The following is a 20,764-nucleotide window of genomic DNA, read 5'->3' as shown; positions in this document are numbered from 1 at the left end:
CTGCTGGTGGCAAGCAATGGGCTTGGCAGCTTTGTCTTCTTATCTTTCGCTAGGCCAGAAAGAGGAGACAGGACAGGTTTCCTCACGGCACCAGCTCCTCAGGAGCCAGCCAGCTCTAGTTAACAGCCAACCAGAAGGAACACTCCCACCGCCCTTCCTGCCTCCCCATCATCATCACACACATTCCCCAGGCATTCAATACCATCCCAAACACCATCTCACTGCATCTCCGTTCTACTCTGAAAATCCATATGAAGGGAAGAAAACATGGATTTCTCAAACAAGCTATGAATGTCCAGTTCTCTGCTTGTTTGTCACCCAGCCAGCTCAGTCACCGTGTGACACTTCATTCAGCACACAACCAACACACACATGCCCCTTCACAGCTCCTAGTCTGTGAAAAACCATTTAATTCCTTTTCTAGTGAGGCACAGAGCAGCATCCATCCACCCAGAAACAATAAAAACCCCATTGAAAATAACTGTGACAAGGCCATGCTATCTCTTAATTATTTTCTGTCATGTAACCATTAAAATTTCTTTCTTCATACTGAAATCACCAACTACTTCAAAATTCTCTAAATGTACAAATTAAAATGCCTGGTCTCTCACATGAAATCTGGCCTGAGAACCGTGGTAACTTCTGGTCACTAGGAGGAAAGGCAGTCAAATAAACAGCTTTGCTACCCTGCAAGGTGAACTTTTTGAATAGAAGATAACGTCACTATTAATTACACAAGCTCTAAAAGACAGGAAAAGACAGAGCGAGCTGCTATGCTAGAGAACAAGTGTCAGAGCCTGCAAAGGAAATGCAAACAAATTACAAAGGTCTTCAGCCTCACAAATTAAAAACCAGAAGCTAATAACTTGAGGTTACTGTAATAAATTAAAAATGGAATTAAAGACCCAAAGTGCACAAGAGATGAATCCACTGCTCTTAATAAAGTGTGAAACAGAATTTTCAAAATCCTGGAAGAAGAAGAAAAAACAAACTGCAAAGCTTGTATCAGCATCTTAAATAAGTTCCTTTTCTTTTGGTGCCTTGTACCTGAAAAGTATCAAAACCTATTTTCAAGTAATGTACGAGGAATGGGGGGAAATCTGAGTGACTACAGGCTTTATGGTTTCCAAACAGATTTTTAAGAGGAGTATAACTTAAAAAAAAATTGAAACAAGTAAGAAATATAACCTTTGTCTACCAGAGGCAGGCTATGCCAGATTAAAAGCTTTCTCCAGTGATGAAAATAGGACAACATCTCATCAGTGATGAGGAACAAAAGAAACTGCTATAGCAATACATTGGAGTCTGTCAGCAAGGCTGGAAGAACGTAACTACATGATTAAGGGAGAGAATAGGCAGCCACCACACAAGAACTGTGGGACAGGAAAGAGGACCAGCCCCAGGGCTCTCATTTACTATTTGTTAAACCACCTCAGCAGAAAGACTGAGGAACACTGATGGAGTTTATTGGCAACAACAAAGTTTGAAAGCATTCCTGTGGATTTATGAAGAAACGAAGAGAAGCAGAATGAAAGCTATTAGTAAAGAGTTACTGCCATTGGAGAAAAAATGACAAAAATCTGACCTATGATTTGGGAACTTCGTACTTGCAAACAGCAAGGAGGAATCTGGGAGCCTAGCAGTATTAAGTCAATCACCGTGACATATGGAAAATGTGTGCTTGAATAGTTAGAGACAGTATTATAAAAAATTATCACTTGAGGAAGAGAGGACTAAACTAACACAGTATTACAAAAAAAAGAACAAATGAGTCCAAACTGGCCATGGCAACCCAGCCAGCTCACCAGTAGCAAGAGTTAAAAATCCTAGCTGGTTTCAAACTGGAGTTCAGTCGGCTGATGAAGGAGATCACTTGATATGCTTGTCAGATAAAGCAGAGAACTCAGCTAAATGGCTGATGATTTATAATCACATGTGATTCTATTCCTCTAAATTGCCCCTTGCAATTCTGGATATAAACAGCAGATTTGGGAACAAACATTTACAAATATGCTTCGAAGCAAGGAAAGACTTAGTAAATTTCGAACACGTTTTTTAGACGTATTTTTTTTTTTTTAAAGGGAAGAAGGTAAAATCTCACTACAAGACAGTTCACAATTTAGGAGGTTTTGTCTTCAAAATAGCACCACCTCTCCTGACTGGGCAAAACATTACTTTTTTATGCCAAGTGTAATATTGGTTAGATATAATTCAATAGTTCATGATCAATACCAACTTTCAGTTTTGAGTTCAGCTTTGCATAATTAATATGATTTCAAATTAATTCAGCTCTGAAATACAAAGACATATGATACTGAAGTCAATGCTAGAATGCTTCCTTACACACAAAAACATTCAGGATAGCTCTCTTCTACTCAATCTTCCTTCTGCAAAGCTTTATTTTGAAATGTATGCTAAAGAGCAGAAGAAAAAATTTATAGCAATCTGCAGCGACAAAGTGGAGTCAGAAGTTTCTCAAGGACTCTGAATATAAGAAAAAAGTTTGATTCTCATTTCACATAATAATTCATAAATTATTTCAAGAGTGTTTTAAGCACTTCCTGCAATAGAAATAGATAGTAATTTAAATCATTGTCACCTGACTTCCAGTTGCAGCAAGCTATAAGCAAGCATGATCTGCACCCAGATTATTTGTGACAAGGCAGTAAGGAAACAGCTTTCAGGAACTCTGACTTCATGCCAGTGAAGAAAAACACATTGTACTACATCTTGTCTCTGAAGACTTTCCTGCTTACTGGTAAGAAAATTTGCTAAGATTTTAAAAGCATAAAGAAGAAGATGATTTTTTTGTTTCCACTTTACAACAAGTGAAAGAAATGGAATTTACTTTTACCTCAGCAGCTGTGAGGAAAGCAATAAAAACGGCAGCCTGGATGTGAATGGCACCACCACTCACAAGTGAACGGCACAGATTCATGGACCTTCTAGCAGTAATGGCACCTTATTTTGCAGTTTGTGGTACCACTGAGACTTGTATTATTAGACCACAACTTTAAGAGCCTCTCAGCAATACCAACTAACACAGTATCACCTTCCCTCCCCCTCCCCACCACTGTCACAGTTGTGCCCAGCACAGCTGCTTGGGCAGCTGCACTATGAATGGGGTCAGAGAAAACCACTGTAAAGTTCTGAACATCCTTTTTCTAGTTTGTAGGACACACAGATCAGGACTAGGCAAGTAACACCTATACTGATAATGCCATCAACCATCCTATACTGCGAAACCTTAGCCTTGCTTTAACACTTTAACAAGAAAAGCCACATTGTTCAGACAGCAAAATATTGGAAAGCAATCACAGTACAACTTGGGGTTTCTTTGTGAAAATACGAGTGAAGAAGTCAGAGATTAAATAAACACAAGCTAGAAAGATGCTGGGAAGACTCTTAAAAATTAAAGCTTTCTGGAGGGTCACTGCATGGAATCCCCTTCTAATGGTATCTGTTGCTGCCTGTAGTATCAAGCAAAAAATATTAAAAATAAATCCTTGAACTTGACATTTAAATGTAATAATATCACATGTACTAGTGGTGCCAAAAGAAGTTTAGCCAAAGTATTTGGGCTTTATTTCCTTTTTTGGAAAAAGAGTACACTAAAAAATGGATTGAAGTGTCTTATGACTTTAAAAAAAATCTACTAAGATTATTCACTTAGTGTATTAAACACATACAATTTTTATAAGGCACTTTATAAACTTGTCAAACAATGTCTGCTCTGAGAGTATGTAAAATGGATACCCTTTGAAATACAACTTTGTATGTACTGAAGAGATACTTAGAACAGCTAGCATCATTAGCTTACTCTAACCAACAGACTACCAACACAATAAAAAGAGTCAATTACTTAGCTTATAAAAATTTACTGCTTCTACAAATTCTTTCCAATTACATCAAAGAAAGTGAACTTTTCTTAAGTCAGCAACAGTTTGCAGTAATTCCCTTCTTGTCACCTGATAAAACACACCAGGACAAAGTTGCCCAGCACAGCATGCTCTCAGCATCAAATGTGACATGCTTATCAAGAGTAGCAAAGCAAGCAATTGACAAACATGAAGTCCAAACCTGAAAAACAAACTTGAGAAGAACTTTGCTTTAGGATTCCAAGGATCTACTCATGCTTCACTTGTCTTCTGATTTACAGTAACCCCTCTCTTCAGCTGAAACATCAAGGGATTAAAGAGATGGATGGGGTACTCTGTTGAGTTGTGTAGTGCAATAATTTCTGACACACTGACAGCTCAGGAAAGCCCTGAGTTCAGAGCGCCACAAAACCAACAGTTCCAGGGACACGGCAGCTGTGATGATGGGTACGTTCACTGTGCCACAGCGTGGGTGCTCCCCATGCAGGGGATGCCTGCAGCCATGCTCAGTAGGCCACTGTCGCTCGCAGCAGGGCTGGGGGGAATCTGCAGGGAAACACTAAAAAGCTGAGAGGACAGACAAGTGCAAACCAGCCAGTGGCAGCTGTGGCATTGCACTTAAAGTTCAGTGGCAAAACTCACATGAAGAACTCAAAATTACAGCAAAAAGACTGAGTCATCAGTGCATAGCAACAAGGCTCAGGAAAGAGAGAAAGGAAAAGCTGAGCTAAAAGGCTTAAGCTATCTAAAACCTAATGAGGGCCTTTGATTCATTTGGATACCTGAAACTGAAACAGGGAATGCCTTCAGTTAGGGAGGGTTCACAACAGGACTCAATGGTTAAACTTCATTTAGTTTTTTTTTAAAGCAGGCTGTCTACATCACTGTTACCTGACACTACTCAAAAGACACAGCACGATGCCGTTCCAGCTGAAAAGCAAGCAGAGAAACAGGCAACGCAGGCCAGAGAGAGAAAGTAAGGTTTAAAAATAAATTTTAGAAGAACATTTTGAGAAGGTTTCTCTTTTTTTGCCTTGGCTGTGGCACATGGTCACACAAGCAATTGGATCTACACAACAGATTGGTTTCTCACTGCTGGCTGCCGCAGCTCACCCTCTCCTGCACCAGCTCTGGTGTTTTTGTGACTCTGGGCTGAACCGCTTCTGTGTTAAGTCAGCAGAAAACTAAGCCAACAAAAAGGGCAATAGGTTTCTGCTGGGATGTCATGCAAAAACAGTTGATCACAGTCTGAGAAAGGAGACAGGCTTAGCTGCTCTGGCAGTGCAGGCTCACTCTGATCAGCTCAGTCTAATCATCCACAGTAGCTTTACTGGCACTTGAAGGCTCCAAATGCGGCTATAATACTATAAATATTTATTTCAGCAAAAACACCATCTTACATGGCATTATCTCATCTTCCCCCTGTCACACAAAGCTGTTTGCCCAGACACTGTCTGTGAGGGGAAAGGAAAGGAATTTTTTTTGTTGTAGTTGTTTTCAATCGAGACCAAGGCTCCAGTTAGCTTGTCACGTGGCTTTGTGAACAGGTGTGCTGGTGAAACAGAGGGGTTGCAGAGGACTGGAAACAAGCAGCTGGAGGAAGGAGGGTGCTTAAACCAGGACAGAGAGTTTAAAAAGTTTGTATCTGCAAAACTGTGTTGCAAATTCAAGCCATGCTGTTCTCCTTAGTACTGTCCAAACACTTAAAAGGAAATTCTGCTCTAAAATAAATACAGTGTAAGTGAAAAAAAAAAAAGAATAAGAAATAGCTATAAACTCTAAATATATAAACCAGTAAATATATGAATTACATATCTTTTATATCATCATCCCATCTCAGCTCTGTGAGTGAGCTAACATATGTACATTAAGGTATTTATTCTACTATTCAGGAAAATAATTTAATAGCAGACTCTGTCACAGATTTTTGATGTTCCTGCTTTGGATGCAACTGAGAGCAATCTCATAGCCTGTGGTCCCTAAAATGCCTCTCCCAGCCACGTGGTTCTGCAAGACACCTTTCTCTATTCCTAGCACCTTTTGGATTTTTTCCTGAGCTTATGGAACTAACCTACATGGCAGAATGTGAACTGTAATCGCCCATACAAGATTTAATGAGTGCCAGATCTAATGCACAAGAACACTGACAAAAGGGAAATGTGGAACAGTGAAAACTTTTATTTTTAGCAAGAGTAACTAAACTTATTCAGCCACTTACCTAACTGCAGGATAGCTGTCCTGCACACCGGCTGTCTGAATTAACTACTGGATCAGTTTTCTCCATGGAATTTCAATGGCCATGCAGGGTTCAGGCAAACTCCACAGTGAGCAGGAATGCAGTGGAGTTTTTTGCTACCTGCTTTGCTGCACAGATTCACAAGGCACTGGGCTCTCCATCGGTATGGATGTTACCTCAGTGTGGACTGGTGCACACTTTGTAGCTGTGATTTTAGACTTCGGTTGTGTAGGGTAGGATAGAACAGTATTTAATAAATCAGTGAATGCTACATGTAGTCTCTGCCCACGTGCTCTGACTAGTTATCAAAAAAATTTATTTTTTTAAACCATAAAGCTTAGGGTAATTACAACCATTAGAGCAAACATTTACTCTTGTGACTACCTGCAAAGTTTATTTAAGCAGGCCACTCTGTGAACTATTGCTTTTAATAATCTAACAAGGATCTACAAATCATGCTGAAGTTCCTGGCTCTGCAGAGCAAAGGCAGTCTTATTCTGAAGCCAGTTTCATGGGGATTTGTGTTCTGTGGAATAAAATCTGAACAAGCGCCTTTAGCTGGCAACGCACAAAGGTTTTCCTATATTGAAGCTATGCTGCTTTGCCTCCCAACAGAGAAACTGGAGCCAAAGACAAACAAAGCAGAAAAGAGCGTTAAAGACAAACAGGTGGATAAGACTGAAAAAAAAGCAAGAAATGCTCTCAGTGCCTGAGGGACACACTCAATGGAAGGGAATCCAAATATAAGGCAATACATTTTGGGCTCTGAAACCAGGATCAAGACTCAAGACTGTCGCCAACATACTTTCCCTCACTTGATACACAACTGATTCCTCAGCTGAAACGATTGCTCACTGCAGAAACAAAGTAATTTCACGCGGCTTATGAAAAATGTTAGCTACCCTAAATGCTTTTGCTCTTCATTCCACAAAGCCATGTAACAACAAACATGGCCCAGTGAAATACAAATTCAACTATCGTTAAATAAATGTATTCAGAATGCAAAATATTCTTTGAATGGATGTTTGATGAATAGAGGGATATAAACAGACCTTTAAGCTGTACAACACTGTAAAAAGAATCCTTTCCAATATGTAGGTATGACATAAGCATATACATCCATGTTTCTCTACTAGTTTTAAGGGTGCTAGCATAAGAAACCTCGCTACATTTTTCACATTGCTGCCTCTTTTCAAGAGCATTGTTCCACAGGTACTCGAACTCCAGCTTTAGGATTAACGCATTCCATCCTGGATGTTCAGGACATAGAAGAGAATGGCTGCAGCATTACTACTGCAAAGCAGCAACACCCCTTTTATTTAATTAATTCTAAGGTTTAAACAGTCACTACGATTTTTATAAAAGCTAGTTCATTGTTCAGCCACAAGTTTATTTAGCCTGCAACTGTAAGCTCTATGTGTGTCTATTGTTGTTTGTGCAGGCTGAATTCCTAATATAAAAAGAGTCTGTCCACTCAAATGCTTTCATGGGAACATAAGGGCCTCATGATGAGGTTTGACAATGCAGCTGGACTAACCTAATGGCTCACAGCCACCAAAATGAGGCTGTATTAATCTTTCTTCTACCATCCTGCCTCTGCTAGTCCTCTGCACTGGCTCAGGGACATCTGACCTCTGATTTGGCTGAGTTTACTGAACTGGTAGAGAAATAATTCAGCAGGAAAAAAGAATGGTTTCTGTTGGTTTATCAAGTGTGGCCAGATGGATACCAATAGATTGAACAACAGGACACCTCTTTCAATGCAATCCAGTCATTTGACTGGTTCAGACTCCTTGTGGAGTCTCAAACATGGTGACAGGACCATGGTGACAGGACTTGAGACAAAAGGCAGGGTAAGAGAAGAAGTGCTTTTGGCTTATTATATACTCACTTAAAGATTATTTTATACTGATATTAATAACAAATTAGCATTCTTACCTTTAACTGCTAGTTTTTCCATTCACTTGCATCACTGCCAATTTACCAACAGATCATAATACAATAAACTGAATATTTACTTACCTACAAATCCTTTCTCTCCAACTAATTTAAGGGCAATTTTATCTGCCAAAACGGAAGAATTTCCATGTGCAATGTTAGCAAAAGGTCCAGCGTGAACAAATACTGGTGTTCCCTGGATGATAAAGAAATATACGTAAGTAATTTGATGTATAGATGTCATGGTTTAACCCCAGCCAGGAACTAAGCCCCACACAGCTGATTACTCACTCCTCTACAGTAGGATGAAGGAGCAAATCAGAAGGGTTAAAGTAAGAAAACTCATAGGTTGAAATAAAGAAAATTCAATAGGTAAAGAAAAGACTGCGCACACATAAGCAAAGCAAAACAAGGAATTAATTCCTGCTTTCCATGGGCAGGCAGGTGTTCAGCCCAGGAAAGCAGGGTTCCATCATGTGCAATGGTTACTTGGGAAGACAAATGCCATCACTCTAAATATCCCCCCTTCCTCCCACAGCTTGGTATGCTCAGCATGATGCTATATGGTCTGGAATACCCCTTGTGCCAGTCGTGGTCAGCTGTCCTGACTGTGTCCCCTCCCAACATCTTGTGTAAGCCCCAGCCTGCTTGCTGGTGGGGTGAGAGACAGAAAAGGCCTTGACTCTGTGCGAGCCCTGCTCAGCATAACAGAAACATTCCTGTGTTATCAACACTGTCTCCAGTACAAATCCAAAACACAGCCCTGTACCAGCTGATGTGAAGAAAGTTAACCTTATTCCAGCCCACACCTCAATAATTTTGCAGACTAATCAAAATTTTTTATTAATCAAAGCACGTACAGCAAGGAAGTGCCATTAGACAATTTAGGGGTTCTAGGTACATCTCAGGTGCTTGAGACCTCATATTCACTGACTGGCCTTGACGTCAGAACCTGCTTAATTCCTAGAAAGGTAATAGACAGTAGTGCAACCTCTAGGTAACTTGCACAACTTCCCCACCCCACTTTGTACTAATTAATGTTTCGTATTTCCACAGCTCTAATACTGTGGTGTGCTATTCTGGCATACGAACTACAACAAGCACTAAATGCATTGCTGCAGATACACAAATAAGAGCCCAGCTCCAGCCCTACTCCATCCCTGTGTGCTCCTGTTTTCCTCACTGGCTGCAACAGCCATTTCTGTGCAGGCAGAGGAGCCAGCAGAAGCCATGAGGGACCAGAGTCAAGGCTTAAGGAGCTGGAGAAGGAGATGGCAAGGGACAAGCTGGGGTACAGTGTGGATACTGACACAGTGGAAAACATTCGCTGCTGTTGGGAACCCAGGTGCAGAGCCAAATTCTCCTGCACCAGACACCATACAAATACACAGGAAAAGTTGACTCTGTAGCACAGACCAATCTAAACCAGGGAAACGAGAGGCAAGGAGTAAGCAAATTAACTAGGTATAGGGAATTTCTAAGGTAGGAAACAGTTCTCAGCTTCCCTCTCATTTTCGGAAGGCATCCCAAGGAAAGGAGAAATTAGAAAGTAAGCATCCACAGAAAGGGATTAGGATTAGGTAAAATGACATTAACTGCTACTGTTTCTCTAAATCAGAATACACAATCAGACAGAAGGCCGTCACTTCAGCTGTTTTGCTAGAAAATACTTAGGCAAACAAATGCCTGTAGTTGTGTTTATGCATCTTAAAGTGCCCAGCTGGTCAAAGAAAAGGTAAGCAGACAATTTCACATTATCTCCATTAATGTTCTTCTCACATTCCGTATTAGGAACTACTGTCAACCCTCAAAATCTCGGGCAAACTACAGGGCAACCTCCCCCAAGTTCTGACCAGAAACAACAGTTAAGGACGACAGTGTTCTAGGGATCAGCTGTAGGGCACATCCAACAGTCCTGAGCCACAACCTGGAAACTATTAACCATATAATACAAGCTGGTTCCTCCTCCTCCCCCCCCCCCCCCAGCCACCAGTGTCTTAAGGAAACAACCTACATAGGGAAATCTCTATTTCACTACTGTAATCTAAACGGTGTTTTACAGAAAACACAGACATTTTAGTAATGATGAATAGAAATTATATACAAAAATGATGTATCAACAAAAAGCACCTCTTCTTATTGTTTCCTTTAGAAGTAATAATATATAATTAATTGTTTTGCTCAGAAGAAAGACAAGTAACTTTTTAGCCATTGCCACGTGCACACACATGGGTGGGCTATTCTCCAGGAATGACACAATTAAGCTACAACTCAGGTAACTCTGCCTCGAACATGTTAGAGTAGAAACAGGAGCCAAAGAACTAAATAAAGAGAAATTGTGCCCTGTAATAAGAGAATCAATGTAGATCACTATAATTATAACACAGTGACTTCATAGCATTTACTTAAGATTAGGTTTCTTTTCTTGTTTTCTATCTGCTAATGGACACATACTGCAACATCAACTGGGACTTCACACAGGTACGCAAAAAATTAACATGAGCTATGTATGCTTTCAAAGTTTAACTGGGCATCCATTTAACAGGTGATGCGCAAAATATGTTATCCCTATTCCAAAGAGCTTGTAACATACAGAATAAAATGCAAACAACTTCCACCAAACCATGTTTAAGCTTTGCTTCTACTTTAATCCAGTATTTATGCTTCTGGCATTCAAATAAGTAAGATCACAAGTTTTCAGCTACCAGACTCAGATCCATACTGATGCCATGATGATTTTTTGCCTTTTCTTTTATACCCCTTTTATATACCTGTTTATAACTTCTGTATTCTTAGTGCTTTTTGCCTACATTCTTGGCCTTGTTTGTCAAGCTAGGAGATGAACATCATAGAAGCTTCGTAGTTAGGGATCAGTGTGCCCCAGACCCCAAGGTCCTCTCCAGAACACATTCTGTAAACTAAGATAGAACCATCCAGGGGAAGGCTCCTTGGGGAGGGGGGGGGGCTCATTCAAGCCTCTCATTGAGGAATCTTTGATAGATATGCTAATTAGTAAGACCTATAATGTTATACCAGATCAATTGTGGGCGTGCATTGCGGGGTGCATTGAGGTGCATTTGATCTGGATGTGTGCACCTAAGGATCCTTAAAATAAATACAGAGGTAAAAATCCCTTTTTCCCTTCTAACTGTGTTTGATTCTTTATTTTAAGATCAGGAAAAGGCATCAATACAATTTATTCCAATTTGTCTTTTATTACACAGTATATCTAATTTTACTCTTCCAAGCCCTAATTTCTTGTGGCAAGCAATTAAAGGGCTGGTCTTGTTAGAGCCCAGTGCACACATGGGCAGATGAGATGCATGGACCCAGAACCACAGCCAGTGACTGGGCAGCCCAGCACATACTACAGCAGCTATGCAAAGAGAGGTGCCAGAAGGGTCTCCTCCTACATTCCCTGTGCAACTGTGCTTCCAAGAGTTTGTCCACACAACATGGGTAGGAAGGAAATTTGGACTGCAGGATCCAAAATCCAGAATATTGGAAGTCAAGAGGCTCCCATGACTAACTTGAAATCCAAACATACTACTAAATCACTGGCATAGACAGGTGCCCCTCCCTGGAGCTCTGAAATCCACCAAAAGAAAAGGAAGAGCTACTGGAATGTTTTTTCAATCCTGGCAGAAAAGTCAAGTCTAGATACTGAAGAGAGTGAACTCCAGCAGGGCCTTGGGAGCCTCAGGCACACACTGGAATAGGGACAACAATGTCTTCTCAGGCCAGCTTTAGTGACTGTGCCAGTCCATCTGTATCACTTGTTTTTGCCACTTATTTTTGCTACGCTCTTAATAAACTATATGGAGAACCAAACAGTGGCACAGAAATGCATTCTGCTGGCTGCTTTCAGTACAGAAAATTTTATTATCCAAGTTTCAGTAAAAGAAAATAAACCCAGAATGTCAATAAATATTTGAAGTTATCTGGCCGCTAGAAGGATATTTATAATACTTATTACCATCCTTCTCTCATCTTTACTGTGGTTGGCACTTCAAAAGTAACACAACAAACCATCCCAGAGCAGCCAGCCTGCAACTACAAAGGGTTGTCCCATAGAGCAGCTGCTCTGTTACGCATGGTATAAATAAATGCTAAACATTAAGGGATCAGTTGACAAGAGAAGAAATCTGTCATGAGAAACATGGATAAACACTATGAAATCATTATGTACATTCCAAACAAAGTAATCTCAATTTTACAGCACTGGATATAAGTTCCACTGAAGTCTGTGGTTATTGTAAATGGAGTGCTCTGAGTCTCCCATTTTGAGATTTTTACTGTCACTCCTGCATATAAAACACTGTCAATCACTAACAGTTTCAGGTGGAATTTATGGTGTCAGAGTAGCAGGACTGTGACGGAAAGCAACCCACCATGAAACCTCTTTAAAAACCAGCAAATTAAAACACACATCAATTCACATATGAAAAAAAGCACTGACATAAGTTGCCAGTTCAGTTCCACACAGGACTGACATTCGGCCATTTTTGATTTATGACCTTCTAAGCCTCTTCCCCAGTGCATGCAGACATCCATAAAAAGTTGGTACAAATCTACCCAGCATGTTGTTCTTCTCCCTTTTCACAGGCCCTTAGAAGCAACTCCTCAGACTTCCACGGCTTAACACAATTCCCACCTTCAGGCTCGTGGCCAGATCACAGAGGAGTGCAGCTGCACTAGCTACTTCTATTTGGCTCCTATCTCTGCAATGGCTACTTCCAGCCACTGCTTACCCACAGACACTAGGACTTACATATTAAATCAGCCAAATCAACTGTCAGTCACCCAGATCTCCTGCTCTCCCTCATCAACAGCCTTTTTGCCATTCCCCAAAGTGATCTGGATGACCTTCTTTGGTGAACAGTTTCGTCCCTAATTGCCAGATGGGTCCATGGTGCCTTCTCAGCTGTATTTGTGTTCTCTATAATCATATTATTTTTCCACCACCTATGTGCTGTAGGATCATTTCTAATTTTACTGTTGTCAAATTGCAGTGCTGTTGCTAAAGGTCTTTAAACTTTTATGAAGAACTTTTTCTCCCTGAAGGGATTAGGATTATGTTTCCCAATTATTTTTGGTAACCTCTTTGGAAACTTAAAATGCTAACTTTTGGGTGCTACTTACTAGGATTATTTCAAGTGTAATGCAGGCTTCAGTTATCCTTATTTCTGATTTGCAATTCACACATTCATCGAAAAACGACATTATGTATAGCAGAAGAAACATTATTGCATCTACCTACAACTATCTACATCTGCCTCAGGGTATATTAAGATTCTTTTGGCTTAAAATCTATCATGCTAGAGGGCTCTAAACTCACAAGCGGTTCACTAGAGTACACTCAAAAGTGTGCAGGGCACATGTTCCTTGTTCCCCTCCTTTTTCCTTTTTTTTTTTTTTACTGAAGCTATTAAAAGTAGCACCTCTTGCTATTCAGATGAAGCATTATTGATGAAGCATTAAAAATAATGAAGAGAGCTCAACAGCATAGGCAGTACTAGAGCAGGCCATTGCATCCCCAGGAGGGCCAAGCGTGTCCTGGGGAACATCAGGCACAGCATTGCCAGCTGGGCAAGGAAGGGGATTGTCCCACTTTGCTCTGTGCTGGGGCAGCCTCACCTCGAGTGTTGGGGGCAGGTCTGGGTGCCACAACATAAAAAAGGACATGAAGCCATTAGGGAGCATCCAAAGGAAGGAAACAAAGATGGTGAAGGGCCTTGAGGAGAAGCCATATGAGGAGTGGCTGAGGTCACTTGGTCTGTCTGGCCTGAAAGAGACCAAGGGACCAAGGGGAGACCTCACTGCAGTTACAACTTCCTCGTGAGTGGAAGAGGAGGGGCAGACACCAATCTCTTCTCTGTGGTGACCACTGACAGGGCCCAAAGGAATGGCCTGAAGTTATGTCAGGGAGGTTTAGGTTGGATATCAGGAAAAGGTTTTTCACCCAGAGGGTGGCTGGGCATTGGAACAGGCTCCCCAGGGAAGTGGTCACAGCACCAAGCCTGACAGAGTTCAAGAGGTGTTTGGACAGTGCTCTCAGGCACATGGTGTGACTCTTGGGGATGGTACTGTGCAGGGCCAGGAGCTGGACTTGGTGATCCTCAGGGGTTCCTTCCAGCTCAGCAGGTTCTGTGATCCTACATGAGAGCAATGACACAGTCCAAAAGGACATCAGCCAAAGCAGAGCACTATCTTGGAAAACGTTCAGATAAATCGGGGATCTCCACTCTTCGATACATGACTTACATTAGCCTGCAAGCCAGCAAGTATCCAAAGGGTGACAAAAACTCATCTTTAAGACTCAAAGAGGAGGAGTGGAGCATGAAGCAGTCTTCCAAGCTGCTTAAGTTTGCTGTTTCAAAAATAACTTTGTGAGAAGAATTTAGGGGAAAAATGTATCTTTGGGTAATGTGGTCAGGGTCCTGCTAACAAGCAATAGTGTTTGATGAAAGTTGGCAGATGTTTCAGCCATAGCATAGATTAGACTAGAAAAGAATACCACATAAAAGGCAGGAATTTTATTGCATAGAAATGTGAATATAAAGAAATGCAGGGAAAAAAATATATGCATGCATGTCCCAGAACCAAATTCCTATCAATCAAAAGAAACTCTCCTGACATTTATAATTGTCTTTCCAAACACTGCAACAAAACCACAGTACTTTCCAACAGATATGCAATGTGCAAACAGAGTGACTACACAGTCAGAATCAAAGCTACCTTGTCACTGGAGCTTAACACACACAATGTTATCCAAGTGGTGACTTAATACTCAGTTCTGGCTGTGACATTCTTGATCCTATGTGACCTCCAGTTTCTGCTATTGGATGTTACATTAAAATTATCACACACTCATACAGCCACATGAAAGAATAGGTTTTCTTTGCAGGGGAAAATAATTAAGATGGCTATAATAAAATAACATAGACTTAAATTCTATTTTTCTAATATTCCCTGAGACAAGGAAGTTGTCCCAATCCAAAGACAAAAGCAAAAAATTAGTTATCACTTTGACATGCTGTAGAAAATGAGACATTTTTATCTGGTAATTTTATCAAACTGGAGATTGATTGCACTGGTATCTTTCTGCATTCTTCAACTTTTCACCATATCAAAAATTGTCGTGAAATATTCCAGCTGTGTAATTTTGATAGTCAAATGGAAAAAAAAAAAAAAACCCCACTGATTTTTCTCCAAGTGCATTTGCTGTTTCATTATTTCCTTTTTTCTTTCTCCTTCTCCCATTGAATGTTGCTCATCATTCAGTTTCCTGTCAAAATATCGATACTAGACTGCCCAAGCACAAAGTTAGGTTGCACTAATTCTACATTATTTAAGCTTTTGGAAGCAAGCTCACTAGGGTAGGTGTAAAACATTCCTCTCATAGCCCATCAAAGCTTCATTTAGTCCATGATGGCACTATGGCAAGACAGGGTGGCTGGGAGCCATCTTTTGAAAATGCATAAACAGCTAAAAGGACCCTCCTGTGATTATGAATGGCACAAACTGTAATACAGGTTAGAATGGCCACAGCAAAGCTGCTTTTTTCCACACAAAATGCTGGGCTGTGGGAATCATGGGAACATCCCTATAAAAGAAGTACATAAAAAGGAAACTTCCCCATAAGAACAAGGTGGGACACAGCAGCAAATCCGTGACTTGGATGACCAACCTGCCTCCCAGTGTGCTCAGAACCAGCTCAACAATGCACTGCAGCTTGTTTGCAACACTTGGTAAAATTATGACTATAGCCATATCTCAAAGAGGAAGAAAACCACCAAAAAGATATAAACGCAGATAGAGTCGAATAGTTAACATAAACAAATGAACATTTGCTAGGATCCCTTTATGGATCTGACTCTGGCTTGAACTTTGAAAGTCAAGCAGAGTTGCTGAAGAGAAGCATGATCAGAACACTATGGAATTTGAAAGTTGGAGAAGGGCTGGCATCATAAGCCATACTTACCTCTAATGTCTGCATTAGTGTGGGCTTAATTGCATCTTTCATCAAAACTGCCAAAGCACCAGTTACTCCCTAAAAAACAAGAGTCCACATTTTAACTGACTTAGAAGTCAATTCTAAGGTGCAACATTTCGAAGTTACACTTAAGCTTATAGTTAAAACAACCCTTACAGTTCAAAGCAGTGTTAAAGTCATGCATATTATTTAGATATTACCTCAAGACTTCTAAAATCCTGTACTTACAGTGTGTCAAAATCAAAAATTATTTTGTTCTGAATACACTTAAAAGGCACCAGGTAATTTCATTGTCCTATTTCATGGAGAGGTCAGAAACAGAATTAAGTGATCAGCATGAGGTTGTTCAAGGTAACAAAAGATGAAGTGCCAAAGGCCACTGAGACCTGAGATAGCAGGAAGGCAATAACTTGCTAAGAATGCCTAAAGAAATGACAGATGTATTTCTTTTATGACAGAATCAATAGCATAAATCTATAGCTAGCAACAACCAGAAAGGGTACTTTTCAAGACTTGTACAAATATATACATAAGAGATACAGGATGAAGCAGCCACAGAGTTTACCAGTGACAGATAACAAATACATCAGAAGACTAAAAGTTAGAGGTGCCTTACGGTGATGATGAAAGCACAAAAGGAGCTGAGTAAATTGCAGCCTTTTGGTTGTAAAAAACCTTAGTCCTCTCTAAAATTTTGCTGAAGTATAAATTTTACACTGACTGATCTTAAAAAAAATAAAAATCATGACATCCCTCTACACCAAATTTCAATGCTCATTTTAGAAAAAAAAAAGGCTACAGAGTGTGCACATGACTATCAGACTATATGAAGAGTGATATCTAGAAACCACCAACATATGTTCAAATTCATTCTTGAATTACTTTGATTTTGAGATGATGTGTTTCGTTTTGAAAAAACTAGATAATGGTTCAAAAAAACCACAGTAGTGTTATAAAGAGTGGCTCATAGACTTGCCAGAGAATGCAAAACAAAATGAATTTAATATATTTTTGTATTGAAAAGAAACATGAAAACCAAACAAAAATCCTAGCTGCTGTAAATTGTTTAAAATGAAGATTGAAAAACATGGGTACAATATCCAAGCAGCCTATAAAGAGATGAACAATAATATCCAAATGAAGAAAAGCAATAAAAACAGTGCCAGTATAATTTTCAACACAGCTTTTGTCAACTAACGCCAAATTTGAGCAATCAAAGTCAGCATGAAAATTTTGACGGCAACAGATAAGAGACATAAAAGTATGTGGTGATTAAGTACAGTATTTTATAAAATTAAATTTTCCCCTTTCTGAGCATCACATCTGAGCACGGACTTCAGAGGAAAATGATGCAGAATATTTGGCCTTAGATAAAACTGAATTGAAACCAAAATATTAAAACTGGTGTCTACTAATGCATAGCAAGCGTTTCCTTGGAGGACAGTGAGGGAGAGAGAGAAGGAAAAGATTTTCCTTTGCACTCTGCATCTCCCACTATTTACAAAACCCAATGGATCCACAAAGATATGAGAAAATGATACCAAAACAGCCTAGTTTTTCATCTTCTGAATTAGCAAAGGAATAGATTGCTGTTTCTTAAGATGTTAATTTTAGAAGCTAGGATTAAAACGCAAAGAAACGTAAGCGCTTCAGCTCTTTCAAAACAGGTGAAGCTCTACCGCTTCTACAGAAACAGCCTGGTGCTATATGTTGCCTATATACCCAAATACTCTCATTTCTGGAGGAAAAAAAAAAAGCCAAATGCAAAACTTTACATCAGGTCTTCGAAGTGGTCAACAGTAAGAATAACTTACCTGAGCTGCCACACATCAGCCCTACTGGAAAGAAGACTTGAGGGAAGAAGTGGTGAAAAATAAAATCAGGACACTTCTCCCTCAGCTTCCTCCCCTGCCCCTTCTAAAAAACAATGGCTCAAATCCTGTCTCCTATGCTTTCTGATATCTTCACCAATCTGATAAAAACAGTGAAGTAAAAAAATACTTCCTCTGCATTTTAACTTTTTGGGAGATATTACTTATGCATTATTTGGGAAATACTAGACATGCATTCTGGACACAACAATTCATTTTATCTGAAGCTGAAAGCAAAACCAAACCAAAACGTAAATACTCCAATAGGCATATCTTGTGTCTATCTGCCTCCCATGGTTCTTAACCAGGTTTGGTGTCAACAGCAGTCCTTAAAAGCTACACAAAAAATAAAGCTTTCATACCTATCTGACAGGACTGGGAGAATAAAGTTTTCATTTATTTGTATCCTCAATCCTCCAAGTATCTAGTAAACAATTCCTACAGCTCACTCCAAGTCCTGGATCCAATTCTCAGAGCTATTTAAGGAATCAGGTTCCTATTTCCAATTCAGAAAAGGTAGACAAACTTTTTATAAAAGAATTAAGGGCTTAGACACACACCAATTAAATGTGTGAGAGCCCGAAGATCACTAGCGTTCCACTAACTCACTGTCAGAAGAAAGAAGCAGGGCTCTGAATCAACTGTATACAGACATCCAACTTTTCTGGGTTCCTTCCTGGAACTGATCACAAGTATTCCTGAAAATAATGCTCCTTCCATCTATCCACCAGCCGTCAGGGCAGGTATGCTCCCCAGGACAGCACAGATCACAGAGCACAAAATAAATTATACTCGTGACACAGGAAAGGCAAACTTAGATGAAAATCCAAAATACTTTCAAAGCAACTTCCAGTGGAGCAGTCTCTGAAGTCTACCAAGAGCGGAAATGAAAGCCAGCATCAGATGACAAGGAAAGTGACTGAAAGTAACTGCTATGAAATGAATAAAGGCTACACAGACTGAAGGGCAGAGAAAAACCCCTTTCTTTATAAGAAAAATAATGAAATACTTGTAACTTCCCTTCAATTGAAACTATAGTCTCTAACAAAATAATAACACTTTCTGCAATTTCAGTCCTGTAAAAAACTAAACCTTAAACCATAATCTGAGAACTGCAACTTCTTTTGTTTGAAGTGAACAATGTACACAATGGTTCTGATGAACCAGAGAACAAAATCTCGCTAGCTGACAATCATTTATGTAAGTAAATATGAAGCTATTTATTTTTTTTTGGTCCTGGAATTACTGAAATCTAACAGTATGGCGCAGAAAGTAAGATGAGAAGAAGCCTGATTTAAAAAAAAATAGTGACATATTTATTTAATATTTTTCATATCTGCTGAAATACTGATCTAGGGCATATATACCGATTTAGCTTCACATAAAAATATGGTATGTGTCCATCAGAATTCTACTTCACTATAAAAGCCAAAAAGCAATTAAGTCTTCAAAATACTGTACAATGAGCACCACATTTTGGCAAAGAGTTCAACATATTCCATTACAGAGGATAGACATTTAATCCATTACTCTTGTGGAAAGAGTCTTCTCAATTCATGAAATATTCAATTTATCTTTTTTCTATTACTTCTAGCCTGTCTCTGCATATGGTTTATATCTGCCAATGTGTATTTTAGGTTTTACTATTGTATTATTATAAATATATTGCATATAAAGTCAAAATTAAGAGCAATTGTATTTTTGTGAAATATTTTGTGTGTACATCTGGAAACAAATCACAGAGAAAGGTTTAGTGGTTTTGGTTCACATAGATTTCAAAGAACTAAAGATTACTGTCTAAACATTTAAACTTGCATAAATTCAATTTGTGTAGGATATAAACATGAACCCCAGAAATTTTTTCAATGATAGGTAGAATTGACCCATTATTCAGGTTGTGTGGTATTTCTCATGATAAAGTTGCCTTTAAAGTTTTTTAGAACTATATGCAATTGCAGTTCTTTTGGCTAAAATGTTCCATGTCAATGGACTATGACAGATTCAAGCTTTTAAACTGGATTTTGTTTTACAAAAATAAAAGTCAAAATTATTGAACCTGGATTGAGAGCATTCTAAAATCTTGTACAGTGTTTTTCCTTTGTTCAGCTGTCTTGAGATCCTTCCTTTCTGAACTACAGAGCTTTACCTCTTCCCTGACCCTGACTTGAAAGGAGGATGAAAATTCAGGAGGAGAATAGCTTCACATCGAACTTCTTGACGTGTGAGAAAATTTTCTCAAGATCTAATCCTTGGATTGTATCAACACAGGCAGCACAAGCTGCAGTGGAAGAGTAGAGACTGCATTTAAACTCTAGAAACAGTAGGTTTCGTTGCAGGCTGTTCAAACAGACTGACCACCTGTGGGAAGAAACCAGCCACAGAAATGAAATGCTACATGATAGAACAGAAATTTGTCTTCTTTGTCCACATGAATTATGACTTGTTATTGTCTTTGATTATACTTCTCCTGCTGTTGTTTCCAGAGGATTCAACTTTATACAGTACATTTTCACCAGTGCAGTATGGTTATTCATAAGCTATCTCTCCTTGTACAAAGTAAGCAGCATTTAATTTGATACCCCACTAATTTCTTTTGACATTTTTAAAATCCCAACACCACAGCATCTGACTTCCTCACTGATATTAGTAAGTCTTCAGAAATGAACAATTGCTCCCATTCTTCAGAAGAGAAACCTGTACACTGAATCTGTTCTGAATCAAAGATATTCACCAATTTTGGATGCTCAACCTGAGACAACAGAAAATAATTTCTCCTGGTTCAAAGTTCTTGATGGTGTTTCACTCTTTCCATAAATTTCAGTTGTTTAGCTCCTTAGTATTAAAC

At 39.4% G+C, this 20,764-nt stretch overlaps 1 protein-coding gene across 1 annotated transcript in view; it reads right to left on the bottom strand.

The window, feature by feature from the left end:
• MTHFD1L (methylenetetrahydrofolate dehydrogenase (NADP+ dependent) 1 like) overlaps nucleotides 1–20,764 on the bottom strand; it is a 148,600-nt gene that overhangs the window by 77,669 nt on the left and 50,167 nt on the right. The window contains exons 19-20 of the mRNA XM_032101848.1: nucleotides 16,037–16,105; nucleotides 8,137–8,248 (exon numbers count right to left, since the gene is read on the bottom strand). Of these exons, the coding sequence (XP_031957739.1) occupies nucleotides 8,137–8,248; nucleotides 16,037–16,105 (181 nt within the window). The remainder of the gene's footprint in view (nucleotides 1–8,136; nucleotides 8,249–16,036; nucleotides 16,106–20,764) is intronic.

This window comes from Corvus moneduloides, chromosome 3 (assembly GCF_009650955.1).
Source record: "Corvus moneduloides isolate bCorMon1 chromosome 3, bCorMon1.pri, whole genome shotgun sequence".
Lineage (NCBI taxonomy): Eukaryota > Metazoa > Chordata > Aves > Passeriformes > Corvidae > Corvus > Corvus moneduloides.
Note: the sequence above shows the minus strand (reverse complement) of the source record. Positions and strands in the feature narration are given on the sequence as shown.